The 23,294-nt window shown below is 38.8% G+C and overlaps 1 protein-coding gene across 1 annotated transcript in view; it reads right to left on the minus strand.

Moving 5' to 3' along the window:
• Positions 1 to 353: 353 nt before the first annotated feature.
• The window catches only part of PGR (progesterone receptor), a 42,238-nt gene continuing 19,297 nt past the window's right edge, over positions 354 to 23,294 (minus strand). Inside the window, exons 4-8 of the mRNA XM_063329851.1 lie at positions 17,220 to 17,522; positions 15,707 to 15,851; positions 12,505 to 12,635; positions 4,603 to 4,760; positions 354 to 2,386 (exon numbers count right to left, since the gene is read on the minus strand). Coding sequence (XP_063185921.1) covers positions 2,231 to 2,386; positions 4,603 to 4,760; positions 12,505 to 12,635; positions 15,707 to 15,851; positions 17,220 to 17,522 — 893 coding nt within the window. The 3' untranslated portion in view covers positions 354 to 2,230. The remainder of the gene's footprint in view (positions 2,387 to 4,602; positions 4,761 to 12,504; positions 12,636 to 15,706; positions 15,852 to 17,219; positions 17,523 to 23,294) is intronic.

A 23,294-nucleotide genomic window follows, 5' to 3' on the forward strand; every position in this document is an offset into this window, starting at 1 on the left:
CAGCTGTAGGCTGATCTGGGGCATTCCTGAGGCAAGCATACTGCCTGCTCCCTTTTCCAATTTCAGAATTAGGGTGTCAAGGAATAATTTTTAGTGTGGGAAGTTTCTGTTAACAGTTTAATCTAAACAGTAACATAGACAGTCTGTTTATTCAATCGTAAATCACGTGGCAATGCTTAAATTCCCAAAGAATGCATGAAAATATTGTTGTTACACAAAAGTGGAATGGTTGAAATGGATTTTTTTACTAAGCTCCACAATTACTAAATGCGAGTACAAAGAAAAATAAAGAAAACAGAACTTCAATATGTAGAAATAAAGAATTTTGTGTTATTTATTAAAACATAATCGCTTTAAGGATCACAGTTAAAAGTCAGATTGCATTGAATATGAAAGAAATTGCTTGTGTCCGGGCGGTTAGAAATGACGGACCTAGACAACTAACACAAAAGTCTGCTTATACCATTTTATCCGGGGCCACATCTTTGCACCAACTCAAGGGTTTTGTACAACTATGTGGGAATCTCAAAAATGTTTTTATCCCCAATCGTAATGTAGTTTCTTCTTGATTGGCTTTAGGAAACTGTAAATGGTAAGGGTACTTTTAGATCTAACTTTAATTGTTAGTTGTCCACTTTTTTTTTTCAAGACTCAGGATGTAATTTTTATGAACAAGTAACGCCATTTATAGTTTTAATGAGGGGCACCCTGACTTATGGTCCACTGAACTTATGGCCAGTGAGCCTTTGTTCACCCGACAAGGAATGAGACCAAGTTACACGCCATCCGCAGTATGCCATCCCATGACGGATGCATCCAGCATGTAACAGGGAAGAGCAAAAGCGGATGGCCAGCAAGGACACAAGTAAGACTCACCATTTCCTACGTCGTTAGAGAATTTGATTACCATTCGTAGTTACAGGCAATTTTTTTTGTATTTTAATAGACTCGTAAATTCTTCGTGGGCTTTATCTGTTTCTTTGTTGTTTGAATATATCAACAATTTACTGCCTTAAATGCATGAGTTGCTTCATGTCTGTATCAAAGGAACAAACACCACCACATTATAATTTTTCAAATATTTCATTTCCATGGGAAAACATTACACTCTTCTTGGATGTATAAAGCTAATTTAGTCCAATTCCTCTTTTACAATTACCCCAATTATAATGGCATGCCTTTAAAATATAAAATATGCAGCTCCACTAAATAGTACTGAAATGTCTGCTGTGTATCAAAATGTTTGTAGTCATATTTTCCATTCATTTTTGAATTTGATCTCACTACAATTTGATGTTAATGGCTGTTTAAGTATTCAGCATTGGAATTCGAAACATTAAGATTATGAAGAGTTGTAGTCAGTGAAAACATCTCTATTTAAAGCTTCTGAAATACAGAATTTTAAAGTGGATGAATTTACGATTACAGCTAAGTGATTTAGCTTTAGTAAGTGCTGAACTTTCAAGGAAAATAACACGCACCAAAGCTAAGGGGGGTTGCATACATGTTATTTCTGGTGTAATATACACTGAAATTTTCCACAGCTTTCCGGTTTTTGAAGGAGAGCTGCAGTGAATGGTGCAGTACAGTTCAGTACGCTGAACGCAGAGTTTCAATGCAGGACGAGCACAGACAAGAATACGGATGTATATTTTGTGTCTAGCACTTCGGTCACTCACGAAGGTATTTGCAGTGATGTCTACTGAATCCTGGACAGCTGAATTTAAAAGGATCTTTCTGTGAGGCACATTAGTTAATAAAAAGTGAAATATCCGTGAGAAAATGTGGGCAATATTTATTTTAATTCCTCCAAAATCTTGCATTACGCACATGCCCACACGTACCCATACTACTAAAGTAAAAAGTTTAAACCATGTCATACCAGAAATTTGAGAGAGTGTAATATGTAAGAAAAATGTATAAGATAACTGTTCTTAGAAATCCAAAAACTCTACTCATTGTCATTCTTATGCGTGTCTAAAAAGCAACCTAGCCAAGTTTACAAAACATTTCTTATGACTGTTGTGATTTTTGCAGTTAAGGAATCAGGAACTCACAATATGTACATCAAGCTTAAATGGCTTGTGTATGTTACAAGTATAAAGCAGTAGGCAGAGTAAGTATGACAAATATACCAAAGTCCTGACATTGCAAAATCTTGACCAAAATAAACAAAACAAAACAAAACAAATGACCCAGAAATCATCTCTATGATAAGAGAAAAGACATTTCACTTTTTGTGAAAGAGAAGAGGTTTCACCATCCCTGCCAGAATCTTGGGTAGCTGGGCAGCAATCACCTCCGACATCATCTCGGGGAATTCAACGCTCAGTGCGCGGGACTGGAGAAAGGTGTTCAGACAGAAGAGATGGAGCTGTTTGACTAGCTGGATTTAATAAAATACAAACAGGATAAATCAGGCTAACAGTAATGCAGCCAGACAAACATGCTGTCGGTCACTTGTCTCACACATCCATCAGCTGACATCATTATATACCTTCCTCTGTCATTCCCTGAACGAATAATATGAGTACTTGTCATTCCCTATTTCAATATCATCCCACGGCAAAAAGTCATAAATATAGCTAAATGGTATGTCATAGAAAACCAGTGCCTCTCTATTAGTATAAAGGGTTATCATCCTCACTCATGGCATGCACCATGAACAATGGCAATTACTAAACAAGTATTCAATCTTTCATTTTATCCTCATGTTCAACACGTGTCTCCATGCCTTGTTTACTCCGTGCTATTCAAACAGTGCTCCAAGGGACAGCATTTACTATTTCCCTGTGAGTTTTTCCATAGTTCTGATTATGATCATATCTGGGTACGCCACAAACATTAAACTCCATAGGTCCCAGTCCCTTGAAAGCAACGGCTCAATATATTTAACTATTTCACCTCTTCTGTCTTCTCTGGGAAGCTCCAATTTTATAGAAATTTTTCTTTAACACTTGTGACCTTTATGTTATCAAATATCATACCATTTCTGCTACTCTAGGTTTTAACAACACACAGGCTCCCCAGCGTGATTGTCTTTTCCTTGTATGTCCCATCACTTTATCAGCCTGAGCTGAAACAGGGTCGTGAACAAACATAGTCTACGAACCAAACACTACCCTAACCATCACTTTGCTGGGTATTTTGCAGCAAGCCTCGCTCACTCACTTACACTAAGGCTATTTTACTGTAAGTATCTGAAATGAAGAGATTGACTCTGCGGCCCAGTAGTCAAAAGAGTTTTCCTCTGGATGCTGTGACACTCGGATTGCAAATTACTGCTAGAAGTAAGGGGGGATGACCTTTCATCCCAAGGAAGACTGATCCAAACAGGTTCCTTGAGCACAGGGCTGCGTGAGTAGTGTCCTGGTCAGGACTTGTCTTTGCAAGTAAAAGGTGACTGACTGAACTCCAGGGAAGGGTTTAGCACTGACAGTCCCAAGTGACGACTGCAGTCTGACTACCAGTAAATACTTAAAAGTTAAGCTCCATACCCTCCCTTCAGACTTTTCTATCGTCTGCCTTCACCTGTAGGGATGCTCTTCGTACTTGTCTCGTTCTCCTTTTGCTGGTATCTGAGATGATGTAATAGCTAAATGGTGAGTGTGAGTTCTGTGCATGGCAGAAGCTGATGGAGAGGTTTGTGCAGTGGATCAAAAGACTCAGACCACCTGCCGAACCACAGAATTATCAATATTGTTACCTCTCTTAACTCCCATAAATGGGATCCTCAAAGGGGTTTTTTCCCCCATCTGAAGGGGGAATTAGTGACAATGAAAGGTTTTCATTAATTTATTCATGAACAATTAAAATAAAATGCAGATTTGCTGAGTTCAGAAGAATACAAACACACAAAGACCCTACGCCTCCCTGAACTCCCTGCGAGCTCCTCACAACCAGCACTGAACTCAAAAGCACTCTTCTGAAACTACCTCAGTGCCCCTTCCCCAGCGCTTGCTAAAGCCATCAGGTATGGCCCTCTACCTCTGCTTTTTGCCGCTCTTGCAGAGATACCCAAGCCATTGCAAATTAATATTTGCGTGGGCAAAAGTTTATACGAAATGTCATTCCTCACTTTTAATGGATGCTAAGCCAATAGGAAACACGCTGGATTCTCAGAGATGTGGAAAGGATTCAGCTGCATTTTTTAAGACACTTGTGAATCTCTGTGGTATCACCACTAAAGTTCTCAAAGATTACTCAGTTCCTGAATCTATACGGATACTGAAAAAATGGCATAGAATATACACATAAAAGTAGTTGAATTAAGGTTGCAAACCCAATCCTGGTTATCTTTCTCTAATTCTTAGCATCTTGAATTGCCTATTCTTTGCATTATTTAAATATTTTCATGAACATGTATACACACGCACACACACATACACGCCACCTCCTACCAAAGGCCATAACTGTCCTAGTTATGTTACAGAAACAATGCAACAAAATGGAAGCATTCAAACGCACACACTACAGGAAAAATATAGGGTTTTTTCTTTTGTTGTTTAGAAATGTTGACTAGCCACTTTCCATAAAATTACTTTTAAGCAATACTAGTTCCTTCTAACATAAAAAGCAAAACACACTAACAAGTGAACTTACATCATGCATGGAATCCATCAGTTTTGTAAGCTGATAGAAACGTTGCGAGTTGGCCACAACCCCTTTCTGGTGCAATCCAATTGCCTTCACCAGTTCTCTAATGTAACTTGTTCTCATCTCATCAAATTGGCTTTGACTTCTTAGACCTTCCAAGGGAACTAAAAAGAAAGGAACACTTGCGTTGCAATTTATTCTGAAGGCAATGAAAGAAATTTAAAGTACAGGAACAATTTACAGTATTTCACGCTGTGCAGTGCAATTCATTACTATACACCAGGTATCTCTTCCTGTTCAACAGTTACTCCAGAAACAGTGATAAAATTAGTTAAAAGGATATACCAGGAACAAACAGTCAATTGCGCTAATTGCTGATGTCTAGAAATAGTCTTAAGCTCAGCTACACCTGTCTTCTGAAAAGAAGATGGCCAAAAGAACCACTCCTGTCCTTGAGGAAAAATGTTACAGACTGGCACATGTTTACACCTCTGAGGACCACAGCAGACTTATGTTAGAGAGATCGAGCTGGAGTGCTTCAAAATAGAGCCAAGGAATACAACAAGTGGAAGAAGGGACTGACCCCTTGGGAGGATTACAAGAATGCTGCCAGAGCATGCAGGGATGAAACTCTTTCTCTGTGGAAAAGAGACCTGGGAGTCCTGGTGGACAACAGGATGACCATGAGCCAGCAATGTGCCCTTGTGGCCAAGAAGGCCAATGGCATCCTGGGGTGCATCAAGAGGAGCGTGGCCAGCAGGTCAAGGGAGGTCATCCTCCCCCTCTACTCTGCCTTGGTGAGGCCACATCTGGAGTACTGGGTCCAGTTCTGGGCTCCCCGGTTCAAGAGGGACAGGGAACTGCTGGAAAGGGTGCAGCGGAGGGCTACGAGGATGATTAGGGGACTGGAACACCTCTCTTATGAGGAAAGGCTGAGGGATTTGGGTCTCTTCAGTCTGGAAAAAAGACGTCTGAGGGGTGACCTTATCAACGCTTATAAATACTTAAAGGGTGGGTGTCAGGACGATGGGGCAAGGCTCTTTTCAGTGGTGCCCGGGGACAGGACAAGAGGCAATGGGCACAAACTGGAACATAGGAAGTTCCACCTAAACATGAGGAGGAACTTCTTTACCCTGAGGGTGGCAGAGCACTGGAACAGGCTGCCCAGAGAGGTGGTGGAGTCTCCATCTCTGGAGACATTCAAAACCCACCTGGACGTGTTCCTGTGTAACCTGCTCTAGGTGACCCTGCTCTGGCAGGGGGGTTGGACTAGATGATCTCCAGAGGTCCCTTCCAACCCTATGATTCTATGACTCTATGACTCTATGACTCTATGAAACAAGGAAAGCCAAGGCCGCCCTGGAATTAAACCTGGCCAGGGATGTCAAGCTCAACAGGAAGGGCTTCTACAAGTATATTGGAAGCAAAAGGAAGACCAGAGAAGTTGTGGGCCCACTGTTGAATGAAACAGGAGCCATGGTGATGGAGGATGCAGAGAAGGCGGAGTTACTGAATGCCTTCTTTGCTTCGGTCTTTACTGCTCGGCCCAACCCTCAGGCGTCCCAGGCATTGGGGGAAGTAACAGGGAAAGAAGACGACTTCCCTTGGGTTGAGGAGGATTGAGTGAGGGATCAATTAGATCAATTAGATATTCACAAGTCCATGGGCCCCAATGGGATGCACCTGAGAGTGCTGAGGGAGCTGGCGGAAGTCATTGCTGGGCCGCTCTCCATCATCTTTGAAAGGTCCTGGAGAACAGGCGAGGTGCCTGAGGACTGGAGGAAAGCCAATGTCACTCCAGTCTTCAAAAGGGGCAAGAAGGAGGAGCCGGGGAACTATAGGCTGGTCAGCCTCACCTTCATCCCTGGAAAGATGATGGAACAGCTTGTTCTGGGCGTCATCTCAAGGCATGTGGAGGAAAAGAAAGCTATCAGAAGTACTCAACATGGATTCACCAAGGGGAAATCATGTCTGACTAATCTTATAGCCTTCTATGAATGCATGACTGGATGGATAGATGAGGGGAGGGCAGTAGATGTGGTCTACCTTGACTGAAGCAAGGCTTTCAACATGGTCTCCCACAGCATCCTCATAGGGAAGCTTAGGAAGAGTGGGCCTGATGAATGGACAGTAAGGTGGATAGATAACTGGTTGAAAGACAGAGCTCAGAGGGTTGTGATTAGGGGCACAGAGTCTAGTTGGAGGTCAGTGATGAGTGATGTTCCCCAGGGGTCAATACTGGGTCCGGTCCTCTTCAATATATTCATCAATGACCTGGATGAGGGGATAGAGTGCACCCTCAGCACGTTTGCTGATGACACAAAGCTGGAGGGAGTGGCTGACAGACCGGAAGGCTGTGCCACCATACAGAGAGACCTGGACAGGCTGGAGATCTGGGCAAAGAGGAACCTTATGAAATTCAATACGGGCAAGTGTAGGGTGCTGCACCTGGGGAGGAACAACCCCATGCACCAGCACAGGTTGGGTGCTGACCTGCTGGAGAGCAGCTCTGTGGAAAGAGACCTGGGAGTCCTGGTGGACAACAGGATCACCGTGAGCCAGCAATGTGCCCTCGTGGCCAAAAAGGCCAATGGCATCCTGGGTTGCATCAAGAAGAGTGTGGCCAGCAGGTGGAGGGAGGTCATCCTCCCCCTCTACTCTGCCTTGGTGAGGCCACATCTGGAGTACTGGGTCCAGTTCTGGGCTCCCTGGTTCAAGAAGGACAGGGAACTGCTGGAGAGGGTGCAGCAGAGAGCTACCAAGATGATGAGGGGACTGGAACACCTCTCTTATGAAGAAAGACGGAGGGATTTGGGTCTGTTCAGTCTGGATAAAAGACGGCTGAGGGGGGATCTTATCAACATTTATAAATACTGAAAGGGTGGGTGTCAGAAGGATGGGGCCAGGCTCTTTTCAGTGGTGCCCAGGGACAGGACAAGGGGTAATGGGCACAAACTTGTGCATAGGAAGTTCCACCTAAACATGAGGAGGAACTTCTTTACCCTGAGGGTGGCAGAGCACTGGCACAGGCTGCCCAGAGAGGTGGTGGATCCTCCTTCTCTGGAGACATTCAAAACCCACCTGGACGCATTCCTGTGCAACCTGCTCTAGGCAACCTTGCTCTGGCAGGGGGTTGGACTAGATGATCTCCAGAGGTCCCCTTCCAACCCTATGATTCTATGATTCTATGAATGAACTAACAACTCTTAAGTAGCGTAGGCAGCACAGCATCCAGGGCATGGGCCTCCTGTTTGGACCTCTTTCACTTAACAGAATAGATGCACTATCAGAGTCTTAAATCTGAACAGCTTTTAGAGAAATTAGAAAGGAGGAGCAAATGGTTGAAGTCCCTCTTCTCTGAGCGGTCAGCCATGAGGACAAAACGAGGACATAGAGAGCAGATTGAGAAATGAACCTATTAGTGACTGCTAGTGATAAGACCGTATTTGATCACTGATGATAAGTGTTGGTAGCATTGTAAGGAAACAGGCAGAAGCTCTAGACTCTACTTTCCTTGATGGCAGAGCGTAATACACAAGTCTGAAAATTCATGTTGTCAAAGGCAACTAAGAAACAAAAAACTTGAAGAAATGAAACTTGAAAAAATATTCCCATCTGGCAATCAAATCTGAATACTTCTTTGACTAAAATAATCCTACATTAAAGTATGGTCTTGTTTCAAACATACTGCTTTTGAAAGAGCTGTTAAATTCCTTCCCCTTTCCTTTCTCTCTTGCCAATGACATTTCACACTGCAATGTCATATTTAACATTTCATATTCTGACGAGAAGCATGAGGGGAAGGAATCACCTCACCAAACTTTAGACATTTTACAGTGTAGATACCTCTATCTGGGCTAGTTACCACAGCTTGCTGTAATTTTAGTGGGAAAAATCACGCGTGTCTTGGGCACAAGGCATGTTCACTGTCCTAGAAGTAGCTTTAGAAAGAGATTAATTATGCCATAGAGATGCTTATTTTTCTCCATGGACTCTAAAAGAATGCCATGGGGACTAGCTCACATAGTTAAATAAATCACATGCTAGTTATCTAGGTAGCTAGTACATCTTCAATCTGGTATCAGATAGTAACTAGTATCGGGACACAACAGATTTCATTTGCATCTCTTTAAAGTGACATTGATTTATTTAACACCTTAACACCTAACTTCCAGGTGATTTGTCACTTTCTGGAATTAAAACATAAATACAGGTGTGTGCTGACTCTCTGTACAATGCACTGTATTGTTAGATACCTAAGGATGGAATTCTTAGAACAGAAGCCACCTAAAAAGCAGACAGCTGCTCCGGGGCTGGAGCTAGACCCATTCCCTGAAAGGGAATTAGGCAGCAATCACTGCCCTGAGAGAAGCACTGGATCCGCTGGGAAATCATAAACCCTCTTCTGAAGTCAGTTGCCTAAGTCATGTCTGGTAAGAGGGGAGGAGACACTTCAAGCAAACAGATGAAAATTAAGTGTCCCTCACCTCCAGCTCAGAGAGTGGTAACAAAGCAGAAGTTCAGATCTCTACTCGAGTTAAGCACAAGTCTCTTATTTTGCGGGAGACTGCCCAAGAGGGGAAATGATCCGCTTTGCCAAGGATGTCTCTTGCTCTGTGTCTCCTCAGACAAAGGAACGTCTGGGGGAAGGAGTGAGACACACATACAGAAAACAGCAAGTTTACTTTTTTTTTTTTTTAATAGAAAAAGACAGGTGTCTAAGCACTGAGATGGCTACGGAATCATAGAATCATAGAATCACAGGGTTGGATGGGACCTCTGGAGATCATCTAGTCTAACCCCCCTGCCAGAGCAGGGTCATCTTAGAGCAGGTTGCACAAAGTCGGGGTCTGACTCCTAAGTAAAACAGAATTAAAAAAAAAATAAAAAAATAGAAAAGATAAATCGTGACTGCTTCCACAGAATGTACGTTTATAACACTGTATCTAATCATAGTCCAGCCTTTAGGGATGCCATGTTAGATTCCATTTGGCAGCTGATGCAGATGAAACGCTGGACGAGGTGGACCTTTGGTTTGAGTCAGTACAGCCTCTCAAGTCAGGACAGACAAAGGAGGTATCTGAAAGTGCGCCTGTCATGTCTGCATGGAGGGTCCGGATGGAAGGGAAGAGTTCTGTTTTGTGGAAAATGCAATGTGCTTAGGAGTAATACAGGGAGGAATACCCAAGGTGGGGAAAAGCCGTCATGCAAAAAGAATAGCTTAATTTTCAAAGCCTGGATGGTCTGGGTACATCTAACAGCAGAACTATGAAATCTTTTTCATACAAAGTGACATTCTGATGGAATTTAGGGTTAGGTAGACACTTTGACTTGCATCTCTAGAACAGCAGTTTTCCCTTGTGAATTAAGTTAAAAGATCTCTTCCAGCAATGCATGGCCTGTTTCCCAGAATTCTGCAAAAGCAGTCACATTCCCGTCTAATCACAAAAAGTCCCACTAAGCTATTTATTTGAGTGAAGAATTACAATGTCTTACTTGCACAAATGCAATTTAAACACAGGTAGCTCAAACGCTCCTTGCCCCTGAACACATGTGAAGAATGCGGATGCTTTTACTCAGTGGCAAGAATCCAGCCAAAATCTTATGCAACAAGATTTTGCAATTCCTCTAAATCAAAAGCCTGAACTGTTAGAGCTAAAACTGAATTTGCTATATACTTATTTCTCTCTTTTTTGGCATAGCCCTACTTTCCTAAATCATGGTCTTTCTGAACTATTCATAGCATTAGTTCCTAGGTGTATGTGGCCTCTGCAAGAAGGAGCCCTTCTTGGGGCACTACTACAACAGCGCATATTACATATAGTAAATAAGGACCTGTAAAATGGAAACAATTGCAGAAAATAAAAATGTTGGTCCACTTTTTGCAAAGACTAATTCTGCTTTCAAGACAGCTTTAAAACTGTCCCAAGTACACTATAAAGAAAACGTCTAAGCCGCAGCAAACTCAATGGAAAAACTGTAAAGTCACAAATAATCTTAAAACTTACGCTGTGTTTTCCATTCAGAATTGGAAATGTATCAAGAGTGACACTGAGTTATGTTTAATACCAATTACTGTTTCTTCAAAATTATACAAAAAGTAAAAAACAGTTCATCTAAATAATAAATCAAACAGAAGACAGAATGCGAGACCACAAGTTCAGACTTGATTTACTGTTGGTATATGAAAGCTTGAAATGGCTATACTTTCACATTTGAAGAGGATTACGATGAATACCACGACTAAAATAAAAGTAGTCTTAAAGAACACTTTATAGCAACAATGATGTTATATGGCTTATTGAAAACGGTTTTGTGGAATTATGTTTATACAGTACCAAACGTTTACTAAATGTCTCAGCAACAACCGTTAGGTGTGTTCCTTTTCCCAAAGATCTGACAAATTGTTTTTTCCTATAAGACAATAAGCGCAGGAGAGAACAAAAAGCAAAACTCATCAGCGCAGGCAGCAATACTTTTTTTTAAAAAAAAACCAAACTAGTTTCTTGCATATATATAAACATATAATCTTTAAAATTAGCTTCTGAGAGCAATATAGTTGATAAAGAATGGTAGCTTGATGAGTACTGTTAAACTGATGCACTTGTAAATGAGAGGGATTGGGCCATTGCAATATTTTTTTGAATTTGATTTGAACTTTGTGGGACACAAATGGAGAGCTGGAATATCACAAATATATCTAAATTCCGCTGACATTTGAAACTTCCCTCTAAGGTTCAGATAGACAAGGGAGTTCATTCTGTGATGAAAATCAGAGTTATACCAGAGAGGGATTTTCGTCCACATCACTCCTATTGCTTTAGCAGAATGCATGGTATTTAGCTATTATTTTACTAATGTTTATGTTCATATGAGCTAAATTTAATCTTTACTGCTTATGCTCTGCTGAGATCAAGTTCTTTTTAAGCGTGAGCTTATGCAAATACCAGCCAAGTACAGCTTAAGAGGGAATAAATTTTAGTTCTTTATCTTTTACTGAAACGTTGCACAACCAACAGGCAGGTTATGCAGGATTTGCACATCTCTCCTCCGACTCCGTACGTGTGTAGAGAACCAAACTTCAACACTCGTCCAATTATATTTCTCGGAGGTGCTTACTCTCATTTCTAGTAGCACCTGTACCATTTTAAATCTTTCTGTTTGTGGATTTGTAACTAACAATTATGGCCTCAGCAGATGTACATTTCGGTATTTTAGAAAAGGTTTTGGAAGGTAACTTCATCAACTACCACTTGTCCCATTTAAAGTGGAATGCAGCTGTATGCTGGATTCTGTAAAAGATGGGTACCATTAAAAGTGATCACAGATTTTTTTTCTAGAGAAACAAACTAAAGAAAAACATCTCCATTTGTCTGTATCTGTGCTAAACTTGACCTATTTATAACTATAAAATGTTGAATAAATGTCACTATTGTTTGCCGTGTCCACCTCCCTAATTCTTTTGAGTCAACATGCTTTAAGTTCTTGGCCAAGATAAAGCCCTTAATACTGACAATTTATTGTCAGTATATACGATATTTTCATATATTTCTAATGCTTGTAAGGTTGGGGTTTTGTATTGGTGTAGAGTCATTTAAGATGAAGAGCTTCCAGGCAGAAATACCGCAAACTTGATTTGAAAAGGTGTAATACAGTATGGCTATATATCAAAAGGGATCCAACATTTCCCCAGTGCCTTTATACAGAATAAAACCAACAATGAATCACAAATTGTTTGTTCCTTATAAACACTAGAAAAAATATTTTTAGATCTTGGAATACTATCATGCCTCCTAAATAAGTTTCCATGTGTTAAGCCAGATAGATAGCTTAGCAACTGTCAAGTTAAACAACATGGTTTAAAACTCTTTTACTAGTGCTATGTCACAAAGAAATAAAAGAACCTACTTGTATTGAGAAGTAACAGTGCTTTCATACATAGGAACTCTTCTTGGCTAACTTGAAGTCTGACAAATTCCTGTGGGAGCTGCCACATGGATAGACACAGGGAATAGAACGATGATTCTTTCATCCTCTGTCTTACACCCAGAAAAGGTAAAAAAAACAAAACAAAACATGAAAATAAAGAAAAGGAACGGGTCCAGTACTAATTGCTTGAAGGAAGTGTCTTGTGAGCAGTTTAATTACCACATTGCAGAAACTGAAGAAAGAGGTTATGCACATAAACAATTTTCTGACTTTTTTGTACCTACACTAGTTTTTTAATCATAATGAATGTGCTGTTATTTTGGATGTTTAATCTGTTACTGCTGCCCAGAAAAAAAACTTGGGGACTATCAAAGCTCAATGCTAACCACCAAAATGGTGTTTTATTAATTAAAAACACCATAACAACTAATGTGAAGTACTTTGTTTTTCTGTTAGAGGCTGATGGATTTTTAAATTCTCTGAAAAGATTTCAAAGCATAAAATTAAGATAAACCTGAAAGTTTATAGAAAACTTTTCTTAGGTTTTGCAAAAATGTCTGCATCAAAATACTTTGCTGAAAGTCTAACATTGTACTTCTAACAGCAATAATACAATTCTGTAGCAGTTTATGCCATTAAAGAAACAATTGAAAATGTTACATGTAAATCTATACAAAAAGTATTTAAGCAAACTTAGACATTAATACAGCCCTATCTAAACTCCTGCAGAAGTAAATAGGACGAATCACACAAGGAAATACATAAAACTGTTTAGTGCTGGTTTTTGCAGCACTTTAATCTTACTTTTCTCTTTGAGATTTTGGTATACTGAGTAGATTTTATTGCATTTATTGGGAAAGCAGTTCTCAACTAAAATCACTGCAACAAGAGCATTTTAAAGTTTGTAAACTAAACTGAGTTCACTGTACATTAACCTGAAGCGTCAGTAACATGGGCTAATCTTACAAAGCTGCATCCCAATCCAGATAAATTAGGTACAACAACAAGAAGATTAAATTTTGCCCGTCCCCCTTACGAAGTTCAGATCAGCGTTCCAACCTGACTGCAGTATAAACTGTAAAGCATACTGTAACTCTGAAGTATAAGTAACAGTAAATCCTTGTAGGGTTTTAATACCAATTCATGAAATCATCATCACATTAACACTTCTGGCTTTATTAGTCTGAAATTGATGCTACCAAACAAGTCATTCGCAAGGAGCACTACACTCAGTTCGCTAAATGACAGATTGGCTGTGAAACAATCTTTGGATTGTGGTTTCATGGACATTTTGAAACAACTCAACTGTGTGTTGCCCCTGCAGAAGGCATTTCCATTATCTCGCTCCACCTCTACGTGTGCACTCCTGCTATTTTGGCATCAGTGCCTGCATGTCCACGTGGTGAGTCAGATCAGGGATCACCTCCATCTGCTAATCAATGTCCTAATTCATGGTTTTTTCTGGGGTGTTTCTCAAGCATACCATTTCCTTATCTGTTTGACAGTGCAGCCAGACAGCGTTCGATGCAGCTTAAGTGAGATTGTGGGGATGCATGACCAGGGCCAGGAGGCAGGTGGAGTTGACTTTTTTGGCTGTGTTCAGCGCTTGCCTTAGCTTACAGTGATCATGAAAGCACAATCTTAGACATCATTGCAGAAAAGAAGGAAGTTGCTTACGTTTTACTGATCTAAAAGCAACTTATTTCCCAATAAACAATTGCAGCTATGATTCAGTGTGACGGTTACATTTCATGTTTATAATGTTTCTAATATGACCCTGATGAGATGTTCTACAACCAAGAGAAGGGTATGTTGTCAGTCCGCCTCTCTCTCAATGTAGATGGTCTTGAGCTGCAAACAAACTGTCTCTGAGGGATTATAATCACTGTTCATAAATCTCAACCCTATTCTTGAAGAAAACCTTCTTCACAAGGTGGCAGCAGTGGTCCACATACAGGGTAATACCCCAAGACATGACATTACTGCCTAAAGCCATCTCTGTGTTTCTTCTGAATGTTACCAAGAGATATATCACAGGCTATGCTGGGACAGAATACAGTCAGAAATTCTCTCAATCTCATCCTTTCAAAGTATTTAAATTTGTACAGCATAATTAATACACATGGGAGAGGAAAGAATTCGTTACTCTGTAACCTCACAGTGATTTACAGTCATCTGGAAGAGAAAAGGTCAGGAGCTACAAGGCCAGCTCCACAGATTTCTATAGAGAACTTCGCCGGCAAGAACCTGCATGTCTATAGATTTTAAATTCAGGTGCCTAGATCTTCTGCAAATCCACCTCTTAATCCTTAAACAGACATGTCTTACAAGAAAACCTGTTTAACTTTCATCTCACTTCTCAGTAGTTAAGCTTTTGAAAAAAAAATAAGAAAAATGTATTAAGGAAAAATAAATATGGAGATTAAATTATGTTTTACTGTTCCTGGACACTTCCCATGTATTATTCACATGTATCTGAAATTACATCTCTGATAATATTAATTTGCAGAGCTGAAAAGTTGACAAAGGCTGACATGAAGATTATCTGAATTCACCATCAGAGTGAAGGAAAATCTAAGCCAACACTCTTCTCCTCCAACCAGAAAAGAGCAGCCTCACATATTTTACACTTGATATTAAAATTCGTTCTTGTTAAATTATTACAATCTTCTAACAAGAAATGTACTTTAGAAGAGCAGAGTTTTATCAGAAAGTGTCAAAACTGAGTATTTTAAACTATATACAAACTATTTGCAAAAAAGCCCCAACAACAACGACCAAAGAAAATCCTACTTAGTTTCAGTTACTAAACAAACATTAACTCACTTCTTACTCAGATCAATTCAGGTAAATCTTCTGATGGCATATTCTTTTTTTATTATTATATATAAACACATATATATTATATAAATATAAATTACAATTACATATATAATTATATATAATTACAAAATACTATTTGAACTCCTTTCATTTGGCCACATCAACAGAATATTTGGGATTCCCATAAAACCCTTCCCAAAGTTACTGAACTTTAATATGATCAGAGGACTTTCCTCTGCTGCTAATTTTGAAACAGAACAAGTAATGAATGAAATCTTGCCTCAATGAAGTCCCATTCTCATTGACACAAGTAAGTTCAAAATGTCATTCATATTATGCAACAGCAGAGTCTACTTACTCATTTAGAATCAGATCTGGTGCAAAATATAGCATTTGACCACTGACATGTTTGTATGATCTCCATCCCATTGCAAAAACCATTAGACTCATCCAGGAATACTGGATGAGGGTTATCTGATCATCAATATGTAAATTCCGAAATCCTGGAAATGAAATTAAAAGTTAAAATACTTCATAATTCTCATTTAGACAAGGGTTGAGTAAGTGTTCTGAAATTACAACTTTGAGCTATAAAACTGTGAACACCTAGAAAGAGAAGTGCTTTTGGCAACGTAGCTCTCAGCAGTTTGTGAAATTTGTATAACTGTCTGTCTCACTTTGACAGTTAACCTCTTGTCTTTTTGTTCTGATCCAGTATTTTGAAATGATCAAACCAGAATTAACTTTAGCAGTCAGAAGTGACTATTTCATCAAATAGGAATGCATCTCATTGTCCTTTGGTAAAAATATGAAAGTTTGTAACATGATCACTTTAAACAACTCTTATTTCATACAGATAGCTTGGACTTCAGCGTTCTTAACAAGAGATACAATAAACATCCATATATTAGTATCTTTCTTGCATTTAACTAAAGAGTATTCAGTTGTGTGTTTGCCTTTGATAACTTTTGCTCTTTGATAACTTTAAAGATTGCTATGAAGTATCTGAGTCAATCTAACAGCTTCCTGCCACTGAAAGCAGTGGTCCTCTTCTTCATTACCTGCTCCTGTTACCTCCTCCTTCAAGCAAGCTCTGGCACTCATGCCACCCATCAATGAACTGGTTCAGCTCATGATGCCATCAGAAAGCTACAGAGGGTTAAAAAAAAGGTTTGTTTTCTTCCCACTTAATGAGATGAATCAGTTCAACCAAGCCGTCTGAGAAGTACAAGCTGCAATGGGGAAAAGCAGGGATAGGGACTAGCCTTTCCTGCAGCAGTGAAGTGTCAAATTGAGCTTACATTAAACCATATTTCCAGGTTTTCTGGTCAATATGTTGATTTTGATCCACCCCAGGATCAGGCCCCTATGACCATACAGCGCATGTACATACGTACACTGGATTTTTTTTCTCTTCATACATTCAGTTACTTCTCATTACCAGTCTATTTGCAAGCTGCTTAGTCCTAACCGGTACTATTTTTTTCTGTTGCTTTCAAAAATTTGTTTTAATAAGAATAAGAATAAAGAATATGCAGAAATATAAGTATTTTTTTTCAAATCAAAAGAATGAATAATAGAGTAGGAGGGGTTAGGGTGGAAAGGCTGCTATAACAATCACGTACAGGAACTCTCTGGGCTTCTGTTGTTTTTTGGAGTGAGTCTAGATATGCAGATACATTCCTTTAAGAGTGCCCTCCTATTAAAACGTCTTTGATTGACGCGTATGTTATCTGATGAAGTGGAAGGTTAATAATTTTAGAATTTGTTAAGAATTAATTAACAGGCAGAGAATAGTATTATCTTTTGACTGCTCATCCTATGACATATTTGCTTAACTAGAATTCAGTACATGTAAGAAGTGCTATTACCTGGTAGCAATTTAGACCACTTGACTACACAAAGAAGTTGCCTCTCACAAAGATGATTTAGACTCGTCAGCAAGGAACTTGGTGTTTCGGGTTTTGTATTGTCATAACCAGCATAGACGACTTCTGGCTCAATGCCTCGCAGAACACTTATCATTGGGGGAACAAACTGTATTTCTTGATTTGGAGAAAAGGACAGCCTTTGGGTTAGGGATTGGCTTTCATCTTGAAGAGTTGCTGGCTGCTGGAGCGCGACATCTAATGTTCTCACTACCTTAATTTTGTTAAACTTTTTAAATTTTCGACCTGAAAAAGAAAATTGTTGATCTGTTAAAAAGAATTAACCAGAAACGTTCACATTTTCCAGTAGTGCTGGATTACACTTTTAATCTACACAAGGAAAGTAGAACTGTTTTCTGAATATTTTTTTCTATTTTTGACTGTTTATATAATTAAGAAATAATCATGGAAAATTCTTAAGAGTTTCTCCCTCTGTATCCTCCTCTCTTCACTAAGAGATGAATGGCACCCACCCATTTAAATTATTGCCATGAATTCTAGGTTACAGTAACCTCATAAAGTGTTTACTGGTTCAGTTCCCACTGTTCTATCATATGCCGACAGCTGAGCCAGCTGGCTCTACAATCCAGTTTCTACTCAATGTTAATTAAGGATACTTCTTCTTTCTTCTCCCTAATATTCAAAACCAAAAATGCTAGTAACTAATTACTACACTGAGAAATTCCTTTCCTCCAGTTCCATAAAGGCATTTCAGCTCTCACGGATGAATTCTCTTTTAATGATCTGTAATGTAATATTTTCCTCCTGTTTACCAGAAAGAAAATAGAATTCAGGGGATGAGTGAAGAGCCAACAAATACTGTAGAACCACATGTCAACACTTACAAAACTCTTCACTTTATAGAGAATAATTTCTCTTTCTCAGTATTTGCAATTCTTATTTCCCTACCACAGTCCTTTGAAGAACACTAACTAAAAAAAAATAACAGTCGAACTGCCTTCCCAAAATAAGCATGGATACTACATCTGGTATGGCAAACATACGGAGCTCTAGACAGCAACTCTTCAAATTTCTTTCATGGAGACAGTCTAGAGGTGCACCATACAGACACAGAAAATCAAGCCCTCAAAGGCTGAAAGACAACATCATCCTCAGTAACATCCTACCATATTACATAGTTCACTAAAAAGGTAAATCCATGTAGAGGTGGCTGCACGGAACACACGCACTATGAATAGAACCTCAAAGGTGATGAAAACCCTGTTGGATCATTAAATTCCTCAGTTTTGCCAAACGAGTTTTGCTTAGTGAAAAAAGGGTGTCATAACAAGTAAAAAATGCAATAAAGATACTGGTATTTATGGTCCAATTTAGATCACAGTGGGACAGTAAGAGAGATGCAATGTAACTGCAAACAAAGGGTAAATCATGCTGCCAACAAAGAAAAATAAAAAATTTACATGCTTCAACCGTAAAGAAAACAATAAGGAGAAGGTTCTGCTCCAAGAAAATGCAGAAATCACATAAATATTTTTACTTGTTGAGATGTTGCATGCTTTAACAATAATAGAAAAAGAGATCCACCAAATTTCACTGGATGAAAATAAAACCTGTGCCTATCAAATTGCTGAACCACTGAGAAACTGCATCATAAAATGGCAATATGCAAAAACAACTCTACTAAAAACATGAGCCAGCAGTGTGCCCAGGTGGCCAAGAGGGCCAATGCCATCCTGGCTTGTATTAGAAATAGTGTGACCAGCAGAAGGAGGGAGGTGATTGTCCCCCTGTACTCAGCACTGGTGAGGCCACACCTTGAGTATTGTGTCCAGTTCTGGGCACCTCAATATGAGAGAGATATCGAGGTGCTGGAGCGAGTGCAGAGGAGGGCAACAGAGCTGGTGAAGGGCATGGACAATAAATCTTATGAGGAGCGATTGAAGGAGCTGGGACTGTTTAGTTTGAGGAAGAGGAGGCTGAGGGGAGACGTCATCACTCTCTACAACTGCTTGAAAGGAGGCTGGAGAGAGGTTGGTGCTGGTCTCTTCTCACACGTAATTAGTGATAGAACAAGAGGGAATGGGTTCAAGCTGCAGCAGGGTAGGTTTAGGCTGGACATTGGGACAAAATTCTTCACAGGAAGAGTGGTCAGACACTGGAATAGGCTGCCCAGGGAGGTGGTGGAGTCACCATCCCTGGATGTGTTTAAGACTCGTTTAGATGTGGTGTTAGGGGATATGGTGTAAGGGAGAACTTTGTAAAGTGGAGTTGATGGTTGGACTCGATGATCCCAAGGGTCTTTTCCAACCTAAATGATTCTATGATTCTAAAAGGCGAAAAGTAATAAAGCATAGCATTATACATCTATTTTGTTGAATTAAAGTCCAGTTTATAACACGCATATCAAATTGTTTTTTGAAAAATGTTACTTTTATTTACAAGTGAAAGATTAGACAAGGGAACTTATCACATCCTAAAGGAAGGAGACAAAGACTTCTCCATCTCTTACTGCCTTCTTTTTTAGTTAAAAGTAGTGCCGTGCTGTCAGAATGCACCAAAGAGGCCCTCGGACACTGGGGCAGGGAAGCACACCCCATCTTCAGCACATGCTCTGAATCCTTTCTCATCTGTTTATAGAATGAATCGAGAGATGCTGACGGACTCAGACTCACCTATTACTTTCCTCCTTGGAAAGTCCCTGTTTTCCAATCTACACACTAAGCCAGAAAGGTTTGACAAAAATGGCCTTACTTAGGAACGCACCTATTCCACTTTCTTCAGGTGCTCCTTTATCACGGAAAATAGCAAGTTTTATGAAAATCCAGTGTCTCCATTTTGGAAGACCTAGGATGCACACTTTAGAGAATTAAATTGTCCTTTTCAAAACATTCATTAATACACAGGTAGTATAACTTCAAGCAAACATGGAAGGATTTCTAATGTTATTTCTAAATATTTTTTACAGAACAAATTCTGTTACTTTAATTAATTATTCTTGATGTACACTGGCATAACTGGAGGCAGAATCAATCCCCTTGTTTGAGAGGCAGACGGGATTGAGCAGATGAACACAATCTAAAAAGCCAGTATCTGCTTTTCAAAAAAAAAAAAACAAAAAAATTTGTTTTATCCCATCATAAATATTCATGTTTATAAATTTCACATACAAAAAAGTAAGCTGTATACAAAAGTGCAAAACTTCATTTTAAATTTAAAAAGTATTTAAAATCCAAAGGGAGTATACTAAACAAAATTTCAAGAAACGCACTTTATTGATAGTATAAATATGAGTGATGGGCTCTTCATAACACTCATTATCCAATGAAGTCAGGAGTCATACTCCCACGAACTTAACTGTGAGTTTAATTAGCTTAGTATCAAGTGCCCCAACAATCTTATGCTCATTTTATCACTTGTGGTAAACATACAAATATTTCTAATTAGTGACTCCTTAGTAAAGAACAAAACACAAACTTACACTTTATGTTACAGCTGAACTAAAAAAAACCACCCCAAAAGAATAGACAATACATTATGACTAGAAACCCAGGGCCAATTTCTATCATAACAAAGCTATACATAGTCCTAAACATGCTGGGAACTTCCCACTAACTATTGTTTAGGCATGAAGGAAAACAGAAGGAACAATGCATTTGATAGTTCATAAATAACGATTTCGGGTATTTTCTGAAATAATGGCTTCAGATACTTTTACAGTTCAGAGAACAAGTAAAGAAAGAAACCAAACAGATTGCTTATCACATGGAAATGTTAGTAGTTAATAAGTACCCATGTTTCCAAGTGATTAAATGTATCAGAATTAATGTCACATTGGCTTGCAGAATTGCTTATGTGTTTATTTCTAATTATGTTGCTTAACAGCCACCAGTAAAGCAACTCCACTTGTTAGCTATCTACTGGAGAGGTGACTACCAATAACTCACAGTAAACTTTCCCATCTATGACCATGTCAAATTAATGCAAACTCTTAAGGACATATGGAAAACAACAGAGATGTGACAATAGCTTAGATTTTCAATTGCTGCTTAAAAAAAAAAATCCAGATAATTTCCTGCTGTAAGATAAACAAATGTCTCCACTTAGTCCTATAATGTGTAAAGAATACTAATCTGCTTTGGCAACTATTCATCTTAATAATAAAAAACCTGTCTGCGCATATTAGACGGCACACCTTTTCCTCGTAACATTTTCATTAATTTGTTTTAAGATAGCCAACCGCTCAGGCAGTTTCTTAGTACTCACAGTTCCCTTACCTTCGATTACATAAATAGCATATGTATAGTGTTTGTGTACTACATGTACCTAGAAAACATAAAGAAATTTAAAAAAATAAAATCTACCTAATCTCATCATCAAATATATTACAATTTTCTCCTAAATACAGAATTCTGTATTTTAATCCACAGAACCATACTGCCAATCAGACGTTACTGATAGTAGACATTTCATATTAAAATGGCCAGGTTTCTAGTAAAAGTCTAACATCTCACTATCCTTCTCCATATCCTGTAATCAGGTGAAAAATGTCAATGATTTATTATTCTTGACAGAACACTGTGGCTCTGACTTTAAGGTCACTATGCTCTTACTTTTTGTGCAGGAGAACAAGCTGTGTACACCTTAGGAGGGCGTATACAAAATAAAGGAACAAAGCAGCAAAGCAGAAGTAATACATCTTGATTTTAATAAACCCTTTGATGCTACCTCAGAAAACATTACCTGGAAAATTAAGTCAAATTTGTCTCCATGTAATCATTGCAATGTGGACTGTAAACTGACTTAAAACAATGAAGAAAATGATAATTTAGCAACACAGCAGAACAAGGAATCTGTAAGAGTCAGTCTGGGAAAATGAGATTCACTGATAGGAAATAAAAAAGCCGGGTATTTGTTTATTCCAGGACCTGACACAACTGCCTGCTGTCCTATTAGGTAGTTGATTAGAAAGGGGAGAGATTAACCTCTACAGTTATGACACAATAAAACTCAAAGACAACTAACACTCCTGCACAGAATGATAACTAAGGAATTAGGAAATATATGTTTTCATTGATACTTTCTATGTAAATATTAAGAAAGAAGAAACAGTCCGTATAGTGAAATCAGTTACTGAAGCTATTTGTTGCTTTCCTATAATTTACTTAAAACTGACTACAATTTATTTTAAAGCAATTCAGGGTCATTTAACTGCTTTGAAATTAGGGTCGAAAAATGGAACCGTTGTCACTGTAACGTAATATTATTCTTTATCTATATGGTTGCCGCTCCGTAACATTCAGTGGAAGATAAGTGTACTTCTCCCAGCAGTGAGTTTAATTTAATTACTGTAATAAGAATCTTTAGAATGTTATAGTTAACATCCTGTAAAATCTTAGTCTTTCTCACCTTGATTAAGCAATATTGGAGGTCTGTGTTTAGTAACTGAAGGCTAGCATTAAGAAACTACGTAGCAGGAGTAAAAGAACAAAAGTATATCTGCATAAGTTCAGAACAGCAGAAACCAGAAAATGCACAAAACCAATTTTAAAATATAATAGGCTGTAAACATGGGAAAAGATTTAAAGTATTGACGATTCTGATTTGTTAAAAATATTCAAGGATGTTTCTAAGTACGTAATTTGTTTCATGAATTGGAAATTTGCTTATGGACACTTATGTCCTGGGGAAAATTATCCAAGCTCAGTAGTATCCCATATATGAACCATAGTGTGTTATCGGGACGGCAAGTCACGGGTAGGAAATATTGCTCGTGTGATACAATAAAGGAAGTATAAGAAATGGCAGAAGAGCAAAAGTGACAAAGATGACAGTAACAGTAAAAGAGCATTATGGTTAAACAGTCTATCTTGAGTCTTTTTGTTGTTTTGGATTTTAAATCCTCATTTACAAATAATATAGTCTCACTCTAGTTTTCCTCTTTTTTTTTGGCCTACATTTGTCTTTTCTTCCCCTTTCAGTATTAAGCGCTCCATTTCAATCTGCGTAGAATAATTAGCTTCCTAATCCCCCCAGAACTGTCAACATCACTAAGAGCAC

This window comes from Chroicocephalus ridibundus, chromosome 1 (genome assembly GCF_963924245.1).
Source record: "Chroicocephalus ridibundus chromosome 1, bChrRid1.1, whole genome shotgun sequence".
NCBI classification, from domain to species: domain Eukaryota; kingdom Metazoa; phylum Chordata; class Aves; order Charadriiformes; family Laridae; genus Chroicocephalus; species Chroicocephalus ridibundus.